This window comes from Saimiri boliviensis, chromosome 7 (assembly GCF_048565385.1).
Source record: "Saimiri boliviensis isolate mSaiBol1 chromosome 7, mSaiBol1.pri, whole genome shotgun sequence".
Lineage (NCBI taxonomy): Eukaryota > Metazoa > Chordata > Mammalia > Primates > Cebidae > Saimiri > Saimiri boliviensis.
In genome coordinates, this window is record NC_133455.1 from 8328048 (window position 1) to 8348386 (window position 20339).

Here is a 20339-nt window from a genome sequence, read left to right on the forward strand (position 1 = left end):
TTCATCAGGGCGACAGTGCCCCTCTGTGTCCCTCATGGAGCTTGGCACGTGGGAGGGCCCGGGAATATTAGCAGGATGAGGGCATGCTTGGCCCTGGGGCTTGGTGAGAAATGTAAGACCAGGGCCGGGCGCGGTGGCTCAAGCCTGTAATCCCAGCACTTTGGGAGGCCGAGGCGGGTGGATCACGAGGTCAAGAGATCGAGACCATCCCGGTCAACATGGTGAAACCCCGTCTCTACTAAAAATACAAAAAATTAGCTGGGCATGGTGGCTCGTGCCTGTAATCCCAGCTACTCCGGAGGCTGAGGCAGGAGAATTGCCTGAACCCAGGAGGCGGAGGTTGCGGTGAGCCGAGATCGCGCCATTGCACTCCAGCCTGGGTAACAAGAGCGAAACTCCGTCTCAAAAAAAAAAAAAAAAGAAATGTAAGACCAGAAAACCCCTGGAAAATGGAGCAGCGAAGTTGACATCTATCTGGGGATTGGTCTGTGCATCCATCTGACCATCCATCCGTCTGTTCATCCATCTGTCTGTCCATCCATCCATCGATCCGCTCACCCGTCCATCCAGTCATCTGTCCATCTGTCCGTTCATCTCTCCATCCGTCAGTGCATCCTTCCTTTCCTCCCTTCCTCCTTTCTCTGTCCGTGCACGTATCCACCCATCTTCCTTTCCTCCCTCCCTTCCTCCTTCCTCCTCCGTCCTCCCATCTCTGTTCCTCATCCATCTATCTGTTCATCCATCCATCCATCCATCTGTCCAGCCACCATCCATCCATCTGTCCATCCACCATCCATCCATCCATCCATCCATCCATCTGTCCATCCATCCATTCATTCATCCATCTGTCCGTCCATCCATCCATCTGTCCATCCATCCATTCATTCATCCATCTGTCCGTCCATCCATCCGTCCATCCATCCATCCGTCCATCCACCATCCATCCATCCATCCATCCATCCATCTGTCCATCCATCCATTCATTCATCCATCTGTCCATCCATCCATCCATCTGTCCATCCATCCATTCATTCATCCATCTGTCCGTCCATCCATCCATCTGTCCATCCATCCATTCATTCATCCATCTGTCCGTCCATCCATCCGTCCATCCATCCATCCATCTGTCCATCCACCATCCATCCATCCATCCATCCATCCATCTGTCCATCCATCCATCCATCCATCCATCCATCTGTCCATCCACCATCCATCCGTCCATCCATCCATCCATCTGTCCATCCATCCATCCATCCATCCATCTGTCCGTCCATCCATCCATCCATTGTCCATCCGTCCACACATCCTTCCTCCTTTCTTCTCTCCTTTCCCTATCCATGCATCCATCCGTCCAACCATCCATCCGTCCGTCCATCCTCCTTTCCTCCCTCCCTTCCTCCTCCGTTCTCCCATCTCTATTCCTCATCCATCTGTCCATCCATCCATCCATCCATCTGTCCATCCACCATCCATCCATCCATCTGTCCATCCATCCATCTGTCCATCCACCATCCATCCATCCATCTGTCCATCCATCCATCCATCTGTCCATCCATCCATTCATTCATCCGTCTGTCCGTCCATCGTCCGTCCATCCATCTATCCATTGTCCATCCGTCCACACATCCTTCCTTTCTTCCCTCCTTTCCCTATCCATGCATTCATCCATCCACCCATCCTCCTTTCTCCATCCATCCATCCGTCCATCCGTCCATCCGTCCTCCTTTCTCCATCCATCCATCCTTTCTCCGTCCGTCCGTCCATCCGTCCATCCGTCCGTCCGTCCATCCATCCGTCTATCCATCCATCCATCCTCCTTTCTCCATCCATCCATCCGTCCATCCATCCATCCTTTCTCCATCCATCCGTCCGTCCGTCCATCCATCCGTCCATCCGTCCATCCATCCACCCATCCTCCTTTCTCCATCCATCCATCCGTCCATCCGTCCATCCGTCCTCCTTTCTCCATCCATCCATCCTTTCTCCATCCGTCCGTCCATCCGTCCATCCATCCGTCCGTCCATCCATCCGTCTATCCATCCATCCATCCTCCTTTCTCCATCCATCCATCCGTCCATCCATCCATCCTTTCTCCATCCATCCGTCCGTCCGTCCATCCATCCGTCCATCCGTCCATCCATCCACCCATCCTCCTTTCTCCATCCATCCATCCGTCCATCCGTCCATCCGTCCTCCTTTCTCCATCCATCCATCCTTTCTCCGTCCGTCCGTCCATCCATCCATCCATCCGTCCATCCGTCCTCCTTTCTCCATCCATCCATCCTTTCTCCGTCCGTCCGTCCATCCATCCATCCATCCGTCCATCCGTCCTCCTTTCTCCATCCATCCATCCTTTCTCCATCCGTCCGTCCATCCGTCCGTCCGTCCATCCATCCGTCTATCCATCCATCCATCCTCCTTTCTCCATCCATCCATCCGTCCATCCGTCCATCCGTCCATCCGTCCTCCTTTCTCCGTCCGTCCGTCCGTCCATCCTCCTTTCCTCCCTCCCTTCCTCCTCCGTCCTCCCATCTCTGTCCCTCTTCTGTCCACTCCCTCAACGCAGCCACCCCCTGCTGAGCACCTGGCTGGCCGTCTGCCTGCTGGGACAGACCCGTCACTGGTCCTGGGCCCTGGCTGGCAGGCCTTTGTGTGACTTGGTCACTGCTGTAGCTGTGTTTGTCCAGTGTTTGCACATAAGAGATGCGGAAGTAATTCTCTGATTGATGAGAACGGGCGGGAAGCCGGAGTTCGGGATGGGTGTGGCTGGCCTGGTCTCCGCTCGAGGGTAGACTGCATCCTCGTGGGGACACCCAGGGTTGAGCTCTCAGTATTTGACCCTCAGCCCCTTGGGCAGAGCCAACGACAGGCTGCTGGAGGGTACCTGGCTCCTCCTCAGGGAGTGGAATGACCTTTCTAAGTCAGGGCCAAGGAGTCTGGCCGCGTGCCGGCAGGCCTGCCGCCGTGCATGGGTGGAGGCCGTTTCTCTAGGGCCCTGACGATCGTGGCTGTCATCGTTGAGGGTTACAGGGGCCCCTCTACCTGTGCCCCACACAGATGCCTGTGCCCAGTGCTCCCCGACACAGGGGCAGTGTCCTCTGAACACAGACACCAGGGGCAGGCTTGCCGTAGGAGGCCGCACGCCGGCCCTGCTTCAAGTGCACCAGCGGGTCCTTTCGACCTCCCTGGAGCGCCCCGAGTGGCCTGTCGGGTCCCCATTCACCCTGCTCTCCCACGCAGGCCTCCCTGCTGTCCTCACACCAGGCTCGGTCCTGCCTCGCCTGCTGCGTAGACTCCCTTCTCTACCCCCCACCTTGGCATGGGAGGCGCCTCTGGTGACGCACTCCTGACTGCCCGCTTTCAAAACATAGCCCCCATTGCCTGCCCGCCTCCTCCTGGTTCTGCTTTTCTCCATGGTGCCAACACCGGCTGCCATCCTCTTAGTGGAGGCTTGCCTGCTGGAACGGCAGCTCCACGGGGTGGGGGATTTGGATTAGTAATGCCACTGCTTCGTCCCCAGCTCCTTACACACAGTAGGTGCTTCATAAATCGTGGTGGACGGAGCGAGCCACCAGGCCGGCAGCAGGAGCTCTCTCTTCACCCTCTTCCGAGTTGGCGTGGGGCCCCCCTGGGCCGGGCTGGGTGAGGTGCACCCTTGCTGTGTCCCACCAGCTCTCTGCGCCTTGGGACTCACCCCAGCGCCGATTCCGTTTTGCGACTGCAGTCCCGCTGAAGGTGGCCATCAGATACTCGGCTGGCACCCCAGTTTTTACTGCGTGCCAGAAAGTAAACAGGTGCCAACAGCCCGGCCCGTGGAGACACACAACCCAGAACCCTTGCCGCCCCAGAGTCCCGGGCCGGGCTGGCTGCAGTGCAGTGGTTTTGTTTAGTAAATATTTATTAGATGCCTACTGTGTGCTGGGCTCTGGGGACAGAGTAGTGAACAGAACGAGTATTTCTGGAGCACCTACCGGAGTAGCTGGCGTTCCTCCTTAATGTCCGGCCGCCTGGAGCCCGGGAGCTCAGCTGCGTTTGGAAAGGGTCTCTGCAGATCTCATTAGTTAAGATGAGGTCACAACCGGGGTAGGGAGGGCCCCAGATCCAAGAAGTCTGGTGTCCTTAGAAGAAGGGGAGACACAGAGACAGGACATGCAGCGAAAAGGCCGCGTGGAGATGGAGGCAGAGATTGGCCTGATGCCTCTAAAGCCGGGGAGCGCCGGGGCTCCTGCGGGTCAGCAGAGCGGGAGGAGGAGGAAGCAGGAAGGGCTCCCCCAGAACCTCCGGAGGCCGTGGGCCCTGCAGACACCTGGATTTGGACTCGCGGCCCCCAGAGCAGTGAGAGAAGCCGTGGCTGTTGTTTGAAGCCACCGTCTGTGGCGGTCAGGCCAGGCGCCGAGCCTCTCGGGGGCTGTGTCACACAGTAGGGGCTTACTCTGCAGTGAGTGGAGCACATGGTTCCGCCCACCCCAGAAGGGCTTTGTGCCTTGGGCTTCTCAGAGTACCAGATGGTTTGAGTGGCTGCGTGTGTGTGTACGTGCATGCATGTGTGTGCGCGTGTGCATGCGTGTGTGCGCGTGTGCGTGCGTGCACCGTGGCGCTTTCTGCCTGGCAGGTTGATTTTGAATTCCAAGGCTCCCCCATCTGCCACAGGTTCTTCCGATGTCAGCACCCAGTAGTTACCAGAAAATTTCAGGCACGTGTGAGGCAGAGAGGCCCGCGGGTCGTGTCTTTACTCCTCCCCACAGCCTGCGGCTCCCACACCTCTGCCAGCCCCTCGCCCCGAGGCTGTAATTCCACCCCCGGTCTGAACCAGGCCGCTCAAGACACGGAAAATCTATGGAATGTGTCTCCGTGTGGCCTCATCGTGCCGGAGCTGGAGAGGAATGCAGGGGCGGGAGGCCCCAGGGAAGCCCCCAGGACCTCCGGGAAGGGGGCCTCTGCCCGGCCAGGTGGGAAGGGGACACAGGTGTGTTGGTTTCTGGCATTGCTGCGTTGCTGGCAGGCACCTCCGCTGGGCATAGTCATTTGTGTGTACCTACTGTGTGCCAGGTACGGGGTGGGGGGCTCTGATCTAGCAGGAAGCAAGGCGGATGGACAGCGGTGACCCCAGCTTTCTGCTGCGGATTTGGAAACCTTATCAAAGTGTGCAGCGGCCAGGAACAGGGGACACGGGCCGCTTGGCTGCTGCGCTGCCCGGCTGATTGCAGCGGGGGCGGGGGGCACGTCTGTGTGTGCTGCCTCCTGGCAGGCGTGGCCCCGGGACAGACTCCTGCCGCTGTGCGTGGGGAGCCCCTCCACCTGCCTGCGTGGGAACTGCGGTGCTCTTCCAGCTGGTGCGGGGGCCAGCGGGGGCCCTGGGGCTGCGGTTGGTGGCTGGGACGTGCAGAGGCCTGCTTGGGCCCTCGGCGTCCCCGTTGGGCCTCCCGGCCACCTGAGATCTGCAAATCCTTAGAACTTGCACCCAGGCGCTGTCTTTGTCCTCCACGGAGGCCTGGTCTCACTGACGCTGCATGGCTGAGCCCCTGCTGTTCCCCAGGCAAAAGGCACAGAGTCCTCGCCTCCGGCCTGTGGAGTGGGACTCTCGTGTCCCCACTCTGCAGTTGAGGAGACAGGCTCAGAGCCGTGTGGCGTCCGGGGGCATCCTCCCACGTTCCTGCAGCCAGCTGTCGCAGCCTGCAGTCCGTCTCCCTCCTGACCTTTACCCACCTGCCCACGTCCCCTTCTCGGTCGCTGATCCCGCCAGCGTCCCCTCTCTAGGACGTTTGCAGGAGCCTCCCCAGGTCTCCCTGATCCACTCCTGCTTGTAAAATGCTCTGAACCTTTACTCTCCCCCTCAACCACCTTCTGTGACTCCCCACTGCCCTGGGAACAAAATCCATCCTTACCCAGGCCCATGGGGCCCCGAGGGACTATCCTCACCGTCGCCGGTATTCACTCAATGAATTTCTTAAACATACAGTGCCTGTGCCCATCCCCCGGCCCTGCTCACCTTTGGGGCTGCGCTCGCCCCGCCCCCCACCCCACCTTCGCTCACCTCCCTGCTCTGGCTCGCGGCCCCTCCTGATGAAGCACTCTCCCTCCCTCTCCTTCACCCTCTGGAATTTTACCCTCCTATCGCCTGGTTCTCCCCAGGGCTGGGCAGGGCGCCTGGACCCCCCGGGGCCCCGGGTTCACGTCAGTCTCCAGCGCTAGCCCGAGGCTCAGCAGAAACCCCAGAGTGTCTGTAAATACTCGGATGCCGCCCATTGCCTCTGACCCCAGCGCAGCCAGACCCAGCAGCAACCTGGGGCCTTCTGTGTTTGAATCCCTGCTCCAGCTCGGATGTGTCCTCAGAACCTCCTGTGGCCAGGACCAGATCCTGGAGACCCTCGAGAGGCTCCCTCGTCGTCCTCTGCCCGCATCTTTGAGGAAATGATACCATCAGATTTTCTTGGCATTCAGTTCCAAAGCTGCTGATGAAAAGTCAAAGCTTATTTTTTCCCCATGTGCAGGGCTGTGCACCCGCCTCCTCGCTCGGGTTTCAAAAGCGTTGCCTCACTGCCTTGTAAAACCTTGTAAAACCCTGTACCTGTTCGCGGGCCCCGTCCCTGCCTCACCCGCCCCTGGGAACCGCCCGTCTCCGTTCCGTCTCTGGATGTGCCTGCTCCGGACAGTTCATGTAGATGGAGTCACATAATACGTGGCCTTTTGCGTCTGGCCTCTTGGGTTCGGCGTCACATTTTCTGGGCGTGTGTGGCGCGGCGCACAGCAGTCCTTCATTCGCCTTTATGGCTGCGCGCCACTCCGCTGCACGGCGGACGGGAATGTTCGCTGGGTCGGCCTCTTGGCTCCTGTGACTCGCGCCGCCGTGAACGTGCATGCCGCGAACGCGCATCCCGTGAACGTGCCGGCCTGAACGTGCATATCGTGAACACGCCGCCGTGAACGTGCATGCCGTGAACACGCCGGCCTGAACGCGCTGCCGTGAACGCGCATACCATGACTGCCGCCGTGAACGTGCTGCCGTGAACGGGTACCGTGACTGCCGCCGTGAACGTGCTGCCCTGAACGTGCATACCGTGACTGCCGCTGTGAACGCGCATGCTGTGACTGTGCCGCCGTGACTGTGCCGCCGTGAACGTTCATACCGTGAACGTGCTGGCCTGAACGCGCATGCTGTGAACGTGCCGCTGGCAACGTGCCGCCGTGAACGCGCATGCCGTGAACACGCCGCCGTGAACGTGCCGGCCTGAACGTGCATACCGTGACTGTGCCGCCGTGAACGTGCTGCCGTGAACGTACATGCCGTGAACGTGCCGCCGGCAACGTGCCGCCGTGAACGCGCATGCCGTGAACACGCCGCCGTGAACGTGCCGGCCTGAACGTGCATACCGTGACTGTGCCGCCGTGAACATGCATGCTGTGAATACGCCGCCGTGAACGCGCATGCCCTGTTTTGTTGGAGCCAGTTTCTAGTTCCGGGTGGATGCTGGGACTGGACTCAGTGGGTCACGTGGTAATTCTATGTTTACATTTTTGAGGATCCACCAAACCCAGGATTCCTAACATTTGTTTTTTTTTCGAGTTGGCAGCAAGCGTGTCTCTGGTCGGGAGGGCAGCACGAGGCCCATCGGCATGTGAGGATGCTGGGCATGGGGCTGGTGGGGGGACCCCTTGGTGAGTGAGGGGCGGAGGCCCCAGCCCCGGGCTCCGGGGTGGGCACGGTGTCAGTCCCAGGGACCGGAAAGCCAGCCAGCGCTGGTGATTTAGGAAGGCTTCACCCTCCCTGGCCTCTGGTGCACAATGGTGAGCGTGTGTCAGGGGCCTGTTACCTCCAGGCGGCGTCTCGTTGGACATAGGAGGCTGGAAAATCTGTGGGTAAATGAGGCCTCGCGGCCGCCTTGCACAACTCAAAATTTAGTGGCAATTTGGAAGTTGCCCGTGGTGCCCTTGGAAGAGGCTCTGACCTCGGGAGCAGCTCCCGGCAGAAGTGATGGCTGCGTCTCCTCCAAGAGACTAGTAGCTGTTGAAAACCTGGAGAGAGGGGAATAGAATCTGCTTCGCTGCATTAGATGACCAGGGTCTGCAGACGTGGAGCCGAGCTGTCGCAGGAAGAATTTTAGAGCAGGGCTGGGTCCCGGCGGCCACCGCTGCCCTCTCTCCCAGGACCGGGCCTCTGGTTTCCGGCTGCAGAATGGATGTCTCGTGGCTCTTGCTGGGGCCCGGCAGGGCTACTCGTCTCCCATCAGAGCATCGCTGGTGACTGGGCTGCAGCTGCATCATTGACAGTCCTGGTGACATTAGCACTAGGAGTTCTGGCTTGCTGAGCACTTACTGTGTGCTGGGCGCTGCTGAGCGCCTGCCCTCCGCCACCTGGCCTTCCCTGGGGTCCTGGCAGGAGGACTTAGGTGGTCAGGATGTGGACAGGCGTCTTCATGTGCGTGGGTGCGCTTTTGTTCTTCCGATGCCTTCCTGTTTATTCCACGTTGTACTGGGTTTCTGTATACCTATGCTGGTAATAAGCTTCTCGTGTAAGTAAAGTTATGCCTAACTGAATGACAGTGACTTGCTTTGAAGAAACTTAAGTACACAGCAGGCCTGGGGCTAGATGGCCGTGGCCTTGGTAATCTCCATACCAAAAGTCCCTATGCAAGGGTGGCACATGAATGTCTGATGTTTAGGGAACAAGGCGTGTTTGGAGGTTCAGAGAGGGCAAGTGACTTGCCTAAAACCACACAGGATGGTGGAGCGGGACTTGTTTGCACGTCCACAGCAACTGCGCTGTGCATTCTGTGTCGCGCGGGGAGAGCCAGCAGGCAGCGCTGAGGTGGTGGCGGATGTGTCAGGCTGAGGTGGTGGCGGATGTGCCAGGCTGAGGTGGTGGCGGATGTGCCAGGCTTGGCTCTGGAATTCCTCGGCTATTCCGTGTCTGAAGGATGGACAGGGGCCAGCTGAAGGGTCGCCTCCTCTGTTACTCCTTCTCTCCCTGTGTGAGCCTCTTGGTGGCACGTGACAGAAACCCAGCTTGGGCTGCCGAAGACAAAACGTGCAGGAGGAGCATCCTGGCTCCCCTAATGAAGCGAGCAGGCTTCCGCCTGTCTCCGGCCGTGGCCGTCATGGGACACATCCCGCCCTTCCACGCTGCCTTCCTGCCAGGGGCGTGGGTCTCAGGCAGGCTCCTGCCGATGTTGGCCCCAGGGCTCCAGGCTTCCATCCCAGCTTAGATCCCTGGCAGAGAGCACTGTGCTTGTGGCTCCAGCAGCGAAAGTCTCAAGGTGGATTCTCATTGGCTCTGATTGGGTCACAGGCTCATTCCTGAGCCAGTCGCTGGCCTGGGAGCATGCAGGACTCTGGCCGCGACTGGGTCACATGACCATCCCTGGAGCCTGGGAAGGGAGGCAAGGTCAAGTCTACACTAGTGAGCGATGGGGTGGGCCTGGGCCGCCCACCTTTACCTTCCTCCATTGCCCCTCCACATAAAGCCCCAGGGCGTGTCTGCTTGAAGAAGGACCGTTACCCTCTCAGGTCAGGAGAGGGGGTGTTCTGATGAAATGCAGGGCTGGGTATACTGTTTTCCCTCCTGACCCCTGACCTCATGTGATGCAGCCTCAGTCCTCTGCCATTAGAGGCCCACATCCAGGCTCCGGGCCCTGTGCCGGGGTGCAGTTTCCTAAGCTCTGGGGGAAGGTGTGCAGTTGTGGGGGTGCTGCAGAGGTATTTGCGTGAGGCTGGACCTGATAGACACAGCTTTTCTGAGGGGCTGGTTCAGGGAGAGTGTGCAGGGGACTTGGTCTGGGATGGGACCCTGTTGTAACCCAGCAGGCAGAATGGGGCCGTGTCTGGCAGAAGAAGGGGAGCCTCGTTAGGGGCCTCAGGGATTTCCTGGCAAAGGCAGCTTCTGAGTAGGGGCCCCCGTGCCTCCCTGGCTGGGCTGTGTCTTTGCTGAAGGGCTGTTTTTCTATCTGCAAAGCTGCTGGCCCGCTTCCGTTATTCATCTGGCTTGGCCGTGCATAGATCCTCTCCCATGGAAGGCTCCAATACCTGGCCCAGGAGCCATTTGGGGCGCTTGTCCCAGGGGTGCAGGCCCCAGGGTTGTCACTCTGCCCTGGGCTCTTCCTGGTGCGGCCCTCCGTGTCCTAATCCCACCTCCTGGCTTGCGTCTGGCCAACCTCATACCGGTCCTGCCCGTGTCATGGTGTCAGCCTCCTGCACAGGGTCACAGCCTTGCCCGGGTCATGCTGTGGCCTGTGGCCCCGGCCCCTGCTGCCCAGGACAGCGGTATGTGCTGTCCCTGCTGGCCACCCCACTGGGACAGGTGATTTCCAGGAACTCTGCCCCGGGACTTAGAAACCCAGGGGCCTTGGAGTGAGGCTGGGGGGCCGAGGGGGGCGGGGAGCCATCTGGGTGGTGCTGAGGACAGCGCAGAGTGCCTGTGCCTGCAGGGAGGGCCTGGGTGGGGAGGGGCTGCTGGTCCCGTGCGTGGCGTGCGTGGCGTGCGTGGCGTGCGCGGCTCTGAGGGACCTTGGGCGCCAGGCCCGTCTCCTTGTGCTGCTGGCGGGCAGGTGAGTGTGGCAGCAGATGGAGGAGGTCCAGGCGGGCCCCTGGGTGCTCGTGTGTCCTCACAGGACCACAGGAACCCCTCGGGAGCCCGTGCACGGAGGAGCCAGCGGCCCCGAGGCTGATCTTGTTTTTCTTTTCTTGTTTTCTCGCAGGTGCCAGTGACGGGGTGGCCCGTGAACCGATGACGAGGACCGGCTTTTAACCCTTGGTGGCGATTAAGAGAAAGCACGTCGGGGCCTGGGAGCCCCTCCCCCACCGCCATGTCGGGGTCCACACAGCCTGTGGCGCAGACGTGGAGGGCCACCGAGCCCCGCTACCCGCCCCACGGCCTCTCCTACCCCGTGCAGATCGCCCGGACGCACACGGTAAGGGGGCGCGTGAGTGCGCCTGCTGGGGCCACCGTGAGACCTCCTTCCATTCTGCTGAGTCTCCACCCTTTCCTTTCTTCTGGGAGCCAGACCCGTGTGGCTCTGAGCCTCTAGGACAGAGGGGAGGCTTCCGAGGAGGCTCCTTGTGTCTGAAGCTTTTCCAGAGCATATGGTAAAATCTTTGCTCCCATTTTAAAGCTGGGAAGACGGAGGCCAGGGCCAGGCTGAGCTGGGCTCTGCCATCTCTTGACCGGCCATGGGATCGGCGTGTGAAAGAGGAGCCCTGCTCTATTCACTTTCCTGCAGCCCAGCCTCGCCTGCGTCCCCAGCCTGCCACGGGACTGGGCAGGATGGCAGTGGCTTCCGGGGGGCCACGGGGCCGGAGAGGTCATAGCTCCCCTCCCTGCCTGATCCTCCCGGTTCCGAGCGTGTGGTGAGGCTCAAGGCTCTGAGATGAGCAGGCGTCGCCCAGGTCGCGTCTCTGCCTCCCTGGCAGCAGGGCCCAGGGCGCGGGCTGTGTCTCTGGGGGGCCTGCCCGTGGCTGCGGCAGACGGACTGCCTGGGAGCAGGTGGGCCTCGGTGCCTGCCCACGCGTGTGCTCCCATCGGGTCTCCTAAGACGCCCCCTCCCTGCTCCACCTCCCAGCGGGGGCTCCGTTTCCTGCCTCATTTCTCACCGCATGAGTGAGACCAGGACGATGGGCCTCAGTTTTGTTCCTTTGGCATTTATGGGGTGCCTGCTGTATACCATGTCTCTGGTATTTGCCAAGCGGCGTTCAGAAGTGTGGGCCTCCCTTTGTGACCTTCTGGCTGCTCAGTGAGGGGCGTGAGGCCTGGAGGTCACAGCTGGAGTAGAAGCTGACTCTGCCGGCCACCGTGGGGGGTGCCCGTGTGCGTGCATGTGTCTGTCCTGCCTGGCCAGAGAGCAAGCTGTGCGGGAGGACATTTCCCTCAGCGAGCGAGAAGGGTTTGCATGTGAGCTCCCGGCCCTGCCTTGGCGAGTCCCAGACACAGTCGCCTCCTGTGGGCCTGGGGCCCTGGGACGCTTTGCAGAGCCAGCTGTCGTCAGCGGGTGCACTTTGGGTCCTCTTAGGGCGGCAAGTCCCTGGGGGGAGGGTCACGGCATCCTCCCGAGCAGCCCCATGACAGAGCGGCTTGCGCTGTCATCCCACTCTGCAGACGAGAACGCCGAGGCCCAGGGGCCGAAATCCCAGGCCTCAGGTGCGATCCCTCTGTGGGGAGGCTGCCTCGGCACTGGGGCTCCAAGCCTCTGTGCCCACCCCCAGCCTTCCCCAGGCCTTTATTTATTGAGCACCTACTGTGTGCCCAGGGCTGAAGCGTAGGCTCCCGGTGGGAAATGATTCTGTCTGTTGTCGTCATTGTCTTTTGTCACCACCAGCAAAAAGACGAGCTCTCATGAGCTGTGCCTGCTGCGGTCAGAGGCCGTTTAGAGCCCTGAGGGTGGATGGTTGTGCCCGGTCCCCTCGTCACCCCAGGGTGGGACTGTCACGCTCTGTATTTTGTGGATGGGACAATACTTCGAAGGGTGGGAAACTGCATGGTTTCGTAAGCTCAGGCCTCAGTTTCGTCACACATGAAGTGGGGTTACTGAGAGTCCCCGTCTCCTAGATTCTCACGAGGGGTAAAGGGGATCTTTGAACGTTCTTAAGACGGTGCCCGGCTCAGGACCCGCCCGGGCTGTCCGTTCGCTGGGGCCGTTCCTTGCTCTCGTTGCTGTTCCTGCAGCTGCCGGAGGGGAACCTGCCTGCCCGGGGGGCTGCTGGCTTCTGTGTGGTTTCTTGTCCTGTCTTGCCGGCGGTCCCCACTCTCCTCCACCCCCATCCTGCCCCTATCCTCAGGCTCCTGTGGGTCCAGTGCCCTCCCGCCTCCTCTCCTGCCCTTTGCTCCAGCCGGGCCCTCCTCCGGGCAGTTGGGATCACTGGCTGACCCTAGACACCTCCCATTCTTCTCCTGCTGGGCCATCAGTGACGCAGGACACGGCGGACAGCGTCAAGCGCTCACTGCCTCTTCCAGGCAGGAGCCTGAGGCCAGGGAGCGAGCAGGGCCCAGCCTGGCGGCCACAGGTGCCATCATTTCTGTCCTTGTGTGGGGACAGCCGGGGCCACCTGTGTGCTCCTCTCTGGGGGAGCTGCCCCATATCCAACCCTCTGGCCTCATGGTGGGGCTACCTACCAGGGACCCCTGCTTGTCTCTTGAAGGGCAGGAAGAAGAGTTCTGGGTAGTCCGGTGAGGGCCCTGTTGCCCTGGGCATAGGCGCAGGAGGGGAGCCGCTTTCTTGCTGCGGGTCGCAGGTGAGCTGGGGGCTGTGATCTCGAGGCCCCTCCTTGGCAGCCCCTCGGCCTCCACACCCTTCCTGTCCTTTTAATTGGCAAGACCCAGTCGGAAAGATGCCACCCTCTTCCTGAGCTCCTCGATCCTGGGAAGATGGAACAGAGAAAGGGGAAATCGAGCCACGGAGAGACAGATCCCCTGGGTGAGGGACAGTCGGTGGTGGGAACCTGGCGGTCCTGGTTCCTTCTGCAGTAACTGAGGCCGGTCTGCTGGGATCCAGGGGCCGCCTCAGTGACCCCGGATTCAGGTCACCCGCACACACACTCCCGACAGGCTTGCCTCCTGGGATTGGCTCTCCCGGCTGGAGAGTCTTCTTCCTGGCACTGCAGGCATGGGAAACCGGCCTTCCCTGCAGCCTGCAGGAACCTCAGGGTGGCTTCGAATCCCCCTCCATGTCCAGTTTGCCGAGTGGCACTGAGCCGCTTACAGCCACGCGGAACAGCCTCAGTTTCCCCCCCTGCAGTACCGGTGTCCTGGGGGGTCTGCACATCGGTGGTGGAGTCGGCACGAAGCAAGCCCGGGGTGGTCATCTCTTTCCTCCTGGAGGGGTGGCAGGAGACTCGAGCAGGGCCTCTTCCCCGTGGGGACCACAGGACCGTGGATGTGGAGCCCGAGCTGGATGGCACAGGCCGTGGAAGCCGCCGCCTCTGCCCGTGCTCTGCTCTGCGTCCTCAGTGGGCTGCTGCCGGGTGGCTCCCAGTGCAAACGGGAGGCTTCCCTTAGGGAGTGCTCGCAGACAGAGGCCTGACCCCCGAGACCATGGGAAGCCCCTGGGTTCCCTGCCGCAGCCTCGGCCACGCTCCAGGGCTCTGTGGGCATCACCCCGGTCCCCTTCCCACCTGCCGCACCCCTCTGTGCCCCGTTCCCTCCATCCTCAGGCCCAGCTTCCCTTCATGACAGCAGCAGGACCCCATGGGTCTCTCTCAGGGTGGGGAACTGAGGGTCTCCAGGGTTGCGGGTCCAGTAACAAAATGCTCACAACTGTTGTTTTCCCAGAAAGCCACGCATCCTCCTTTCCTGGCCTCCTTTAGGGCTTCCTGTGGCCCAGTTTGATTCTGCCTTCTTCTTCAAGTCCTCTGGGACCCCTGAATGCTCTTGAGCTCCTCCAGACCTTGGGCTGAATTGAATGCAGTTAAAAGCAGGGACATGGAGTCGGAATCCCAGCGTGACCCCTTTCTGCTGTGTGGCCTTGAGCAAGTTACTTAACCTCTCTGTACTGCAGTATTGAAGCATGGTTCATAGCACCGGTTCTGGGGCCATATTGCTTGCGTTTATGTCCTGCCCCAGTGGTATCCTAGCTGTGAAACCCAGAGCAGGTGGCCTTACCGCCCTGTGCCTCAGTTTCGTCATCAGTTGAGCAAGGGTGGTTTTAAGATTGTGAGGATGGAATTAGTTGATAGATGCAGAGCCCTTCAAACGGGGTAGGGACCGAGTAAGCAGACATTTGATATGATCAATTATGTGAGAATGATGCTGTTATTACAACATCACCTTTGTAGCCTCCTGTCTCACCCTGGTGGTCCACTTTGGGCTTTGCCCCTAGGGCAGGGGTAAGCACACCTTCGGTGTAAATATTTCAGGCATTTTGGGCTACCCCTCTTCCAGGCCCCTGCGGTGTGGAAGCTGCTGGGCCAGGAGTAAGGGAGTGGGCGTGGCCTGCGCCATGTCACTGGATACCGCTGGCCGGCCCGCTTTGGCGTTGGGCCCTAGTGTGCTGACTCTTGACCTAGATGAGCACTTATCAGATTCTGTGTGGGAAGGACCGATCTGTTTCATTTCCAGTTTGTCAGAGATCGATCCGGGGTCCCATTGCACAGATGCAGGGGCTCAGCCAGGCCCGGTCTGGTGGCATCAGAGCTGGTCATGCCCTTGGATGCCAGGGGTCTGCACGCCGTCATGTTCTGTGCCCACCTTGTTGGAACTGGCGAAGTCGCAGACTTCTGGTGGAGCAGGACTGCCCTGCACCAAGACTCCCAGACCCCAGAGATTGCCTGGGCCAGGCCGGGGCAAGTGGGTGCATGGGGTTCTCTGGGAGAGACGACTGTGGGAGGCTTTATAGTGTCCTGAGTGCCCTGAGTTAGGGGTCCCTCTGTTAGCTTCATGGCCCCGCTTCCAGCTTAGTTCCTGGTGCTTGGTGATGGCTTTTAAGAGGCTGTGGAGGGATGATGTGGCCCTCAAAAGAGAGGCTGGTGGGAACTCCCATGCTGGGAGATCCATCTATCCCTCCCTCCCTCTCTCCCTCCATCTGGCAGATACTTAGCAGGCGTCTCGTACCCATCCTCTTCTGGGCTCTCGCAGTATAGCTGTGAACAGAACGGGTGTGTATGCCTGTCTCAGGGCACTGACCTCCTCATGGAGAAAGGCCATCTAGGAAGGAGACGAGAGGAAGGTTGGGGGAGCCCAGATTTAAGTAGAGGGGCAGGGAGGGCCCTCACTGAGAAGCTGCCTTTGGAGCTGAACTTGGAGCGAGGGAGAGGGCCAGGCATGTGGGAATCTGGCTGAGGAATGTTCCAGGCAGCAGGAAGAGCATGTGCAAAGGTCCTGAGGTGGGTGTTCTCTTGACAGTAGCTGCCATCATTCCAGAAGAGACCCATGAATCCAGAGTCTAGGACCAGGCTGAATTCTCCTTTGCTTTCAGTGTGCAGCCCCAAACATCCCCTTCTGGAGCCAGACTGCTTGTATGAACGTCCTGCTCCAGTGATGTCCTAGCTGTGAAATCTGGGGCAAGTAGCCTTACCACCCCGTGCCTCAGTTTCCCCATCAGTTGAGCAAGGATGGTTTTAAGATTGTGAGGATGGAGTTAGTTGATAGGTGCAGATGAAGGCGCTCCTAAGGAGCACCCCAGTAAGCAGGGCTCCTTCCGGAGTCGGGAGCTCTATCGGGGGCAGAGAGGGCACTCCTGTCCCGCCAAGGCGCTTCTCACAGCCGGCGCTCAGACATCCCCTGGACTCTAACCCCTTTCTCCTCGCTGTTTCCAGCCACTCCTCTCCACCCTCGGGGCCCAGCCAAGGAGGCACCAGCTGGGATTCCCTCCTGGGCGCATGGCTTTTCCAGGGGGCATGCCACTTTCCCCAGGAGTTTTAAAGGTGTAATTTATTGATTTATTGGTGGCCCTGATTTCCAGCTTCAGAGGTGCCCTGGCCGGGGAGAAGCCCTCCGAGGCGGTGGGGGGCGGGGGGCGGCGGGGACATCACCTGCGTTTTCCTGCCTCCCTTTCTGAGCAGCTGGGTCCGGCTCCCTCTCTGCGAGTCAGGTTCGCTGTTGTCCTCGAGAGACAGGTTCAGAGTCTGGGACCTGTCCCCTCTTGTCCCTCCTCAGAAAGTCAGCTTAGCTTTCGCCTTGCTTTTCAGAACGTATCCCCTTATTGCTGTGTGACTTGGACAAGCCACGTACCCTCTCTGTGCTTCTGTTTTTCATCTTTATGTGGGGCTACTTGTAATACCCCCTTACAGGGTTGCTGTATGGATGAAATTAATTAATATAGTTAAAGCATTTAGCTGCAGGTGCACACAGTAGGCAGTTTATTACTGTGGGGTATTATTATTGTTGTTTCTTATGATTACCGTTTCGTGTGGGGAGCTCTCCTGCTCGGAGGCATGGTGGGTGGTTTCCAGCTGGAGTGTATTCCAGCTCATGGGACCCCCCCCCACCAGGCCCACCTTGGGTCAGTTTCAGTTTCTCTTGTGGGGTCTCCCCAAGTCTTGCCTTCCCCTAGAGCTTCCGGGCACTCTCGTTGGGGGAGTCCTTGGGCTTAACCCTGGTGACCTGCTTCAAGCCCGGTGGTGGGGGCCCTTGCGGACCCTGGGCCTCCCGGGGTTTAGGGTCCGGTGACAAAATGCCCACACCTTCTGGGCGTAAACAGCCCCTAAGATGCTCCTCGGAGGATCTCCTAAATTGGGAAACTGAGGCAAAGGGTCCATGCAGAGGCCTGGGGCCTCCTCCACCACAGTTGGTGGCTGTGGGCGCCATCTGGCCGAGGCCCTCTCCCCAGGGACGGGACCGTCTGCCCTGCCTCTCTGCCCACTTGGTCTCGGTGTGGGCGAGCTGGGTGGAGCGGGTCCTCCTGGCAGTCTGTGAGGCTTGATGCGTTCTTCTCACACCTCTGTGTGTGTGGCGAGGTCTCTGCCTGGCAGCTGTGTCGTCGTCCGCCCAGTGGCCTCCTCCGCTCCTTTCCTCCAGTCCCTGTCTTCTCCCTTCTCCTCCCCTGGGAGCACCTGGCGTCTTGTGCTAGACAGGGTGGGATTCGGGAGGAGGCGCATGCCTTTGCTGCCTTCCAGAGGCTGCCCTCAGCCTTGGGGGAAGCCCCTCGGAGAGGTGAGGGAATTGAGTGTAGGAGGCGCAGGCCTCCTTTGATCTGGGCTGGACACCCATTTCAAAGAGGAGAAACTGAGGCCCAGAGGGTTCAAATAACAAAGACATACCTTCTGTTGGAGGCCTTACAGCTCTTGGTATCTACGTCGGACTGCCCAGGGAGGTCCCTTCCCTGTTTCCAGCTTCTGAGGCTGCTGGGTCCCCGTGGGTCCCCCTCCCTCATCCTCCCTGGCCCGGGCCCGGCTCTAGATGCGGATTTCGTTGGGTCTGCAGCGCCATCACACCTACCTGGCACTGTCTGATTCTCTTTGCAAAAAATAACTGCTTTGTTAAAAGCCAGACAACAAAAGAATGACTAGACTTTTATGGAAAATTGGGCAAAGTTTAAAAAGGTGCCAAGAAGAAACGAAGTCACCTGCTCTAAAGGTGACTTTACTCTCTGAAGCCGTACCTGTGTCAGACATCACTAGCTGATTGCTGCAGACAGCAAAGCTGAGTGTTCCAGGCCGACAGAACTAACTGATCGGGATTGGCGCAGGCGTGAACCCCGGCTCGTTTTGTTTGAGAGGCTTGTTACTGTTACTTTTTGTTCATTTGTTTTTGTTGGTGTTTTGTTTTTTTAAAACACAGTTTAATGTTTCTCAAATCTGAGCGTATTTGGTGATCGGGATGTATCTGATTTGTTGATGTCGAGCCCCCGCCCCACCAAAGATAACAAATAATGTGTTAAAAAAAAAAGTATCTGGACGCTTGTTAAGTAGGAATTCGTTTTGCGGGACAATTGTGCTATCAGTGTCAGGACTGTCACAATCGGGGAGAGAGTCTGGGCTCCGCTCCAGATCGTGCCAAGACAGCTGGGGCCTCACAGCCGCGTGCGGAGGGAGGGTCAGTGGCTGGAAGATGACTCTGAGGAGCGCTTGAGGGTGGGGGGCTCCTCTGAACCGACTTAGCAGGATTCCCGCAGCGGAGCAGAGCCCCGCAAGGCCAGGGTCGAGGCCCCGTGCAGAGAGGATGGGTCGGAGGAGCTTGACTCAGGTGGGGGCAAGGAGAGTCTTTGTCACATGGAGGGTGGCGTGGTATTAAAGGAGGCAGCTTTGCCTGAGGCTTACCCTCCTGGCTGGGACAGAGCCTTCCCTGCGGGATAGGCGTGGGGTCAGGGGGTGCTTGGTTCTGAAACCTGGCCTTGGCCTCACTGGCAGTCAGTGTTTGCCACCATCATTGCCACCGTGCATCCTTCCCCCGGTGAGTGGGGCCAGAGCCTCGTTCCCTCTCGTGGGCGTCACTTCCCCGCCAAGGACGGGGCGCTTCAGTTTCGCCTGTTTCTGGTTGTGGCTGCTGCCCGCGCGTCTGTGTCGCACACCGTGCTGCGCGTACGCGTCTGCAGTCCCGCCTTCCCAGGGCCGCATTTCCGAGCTTCAGCTCCTCAGGCCAGAGGGGCCCACTGCCTGACAGGGGTGGCATGGGGGGGAGGGTAAAGTGGAGACAGCCCCTCTCCTCTGCCTGGCCCCCCATCAATGCCAGCGTGGCCGGAACGGGTTTTGCAGGTGGATGGTTCCAGGCCTGCAGCAGCCTGTGGCCTCGGACGGCCCGTCAGCCCTTGCAGGCTCGGCGGTCTCATCTGGAAGGTGGGCGTGATCGTGGGTCCCCGAGAGGCTGTGTGGGAAGGGCGCAGCCCGGGGCCGTTCAGCCGGCTGTGTCCCTTCTCCTCCTTGGCTTCGGCCCAGGGGTAGCCTCTGGCCAGTCGGTCGCTGAAGTTCCCTGTGGGGCTGTGGGCTTGTCTGCCCAGGGCAGGAGAGAGGTGTGCACGGCCTTGCCCCGCCATGCCCGAGCCCACTGGCACTCACTGCTCCTCTGCTCCCTCCCGCAGGACGTCGGGCTCCTGGACTACCAGCACCACGCCCGCGACTACGCCTCCCACCTGTCGCCCGGCTCCATCATCCAGCCCCAGCGGCGGAGGCCGTCCCTGCTGTCCGAGTTCCAGCCTGGGAATGAACGGTGAGGAGAGGCGCGCTGCCTCTGCGTCCTGGGCGCGGGGGCTCCGTCTCGGGTAGAGAAGCAGAGGCCCGTGGCGGAGCAGGGGCACGAAGGGGCCTGTGAAAGAGGGGGTGCGGGGCCGCGGGCTCACCCTCGACCCGGTGTGGCCGTGACTCGGGCTGAGGATGGGGACCAGCAGGGAAGAGCCATGTGGCCCTCGGCTTGGACCTTCGGTGGCCTCTGTGGGTTTGGGCAGGAGGGGGGACCACCGAGCTGGGCAGCAGCAGGGCTGGGCCACTGTGGGAAGGTTCAAGTCCACACCCGGTGCCCCGGGACCCCTCCCCTCCCCTCCATTCCTCCGTCTTCTCCAGCTGGCAGGGGACGCTCTCCGGTGTGTGCCTGTGCTGGGCCAGCTGTGCTTTCCCTACTCCAGGTGGGAGGAGAGTGGAAAGCCAGGTGCGGGGTGGGAGGGAGGTGGGGGGGTGGGAGGGAGGTGGGGGCGGTGGGGGGGTGGGAGGGAGGTGGGGGCGGTGGGGGGGTGGGAGGGAGGTGGGGGCGGTGGGGGGGTGGGAGGGAGGTGGGGGGGTGGGAGGGAGGTCGGGAGGGCAGTTGGGGAACTACAGCCAGGGGAGGGCCAGGGCTGGGGCCGGAGCCAGCTCTCCGTGCACACATTTTAGGCCACGTTCTTTCTGCCGCCGTCTCCAGAAACTCCTGCTGGAGACCCTGAGGGGTGGGGCATTGCGCCCGTTTCTCAGATGGAGCAGCTGAGACTGCCAGGTTGAGGGGTGGGCCCTCG

At 60.3% G+C, this 20339-nt stretch overlaps 1 protein-coding gene across 32 annotated transcripts in view; it reads left to right on the forward strand.

Annotated features, from left to right (window-relative positions):
• Positions 1–20339, forward strand: part of NCOR2 (nuclear receptor corepressor 2) — a 243319-nt gene that overhangs the window by 66168 nt on the left and 156812 nt on the right. For all 32 annotated transcript variants that reach the window (XM_074402040.1, XM_074402038.1, XM_074402057.1 and 29 more), the window contains 2 exons: positions 10692–10904; positions 19437–19564. In XM_074402040.1, the coding sequence (XP_074258141.1) occupies positions 10800–10904; positions 19437–19564 (233 nt within the window). In that variant the 5' untranslated portion in view covers positions 10692–10799. The remainder of the gene's footprint in view (positions 1–10691; positions 10905–19436; positions 19565–20339) is intronic.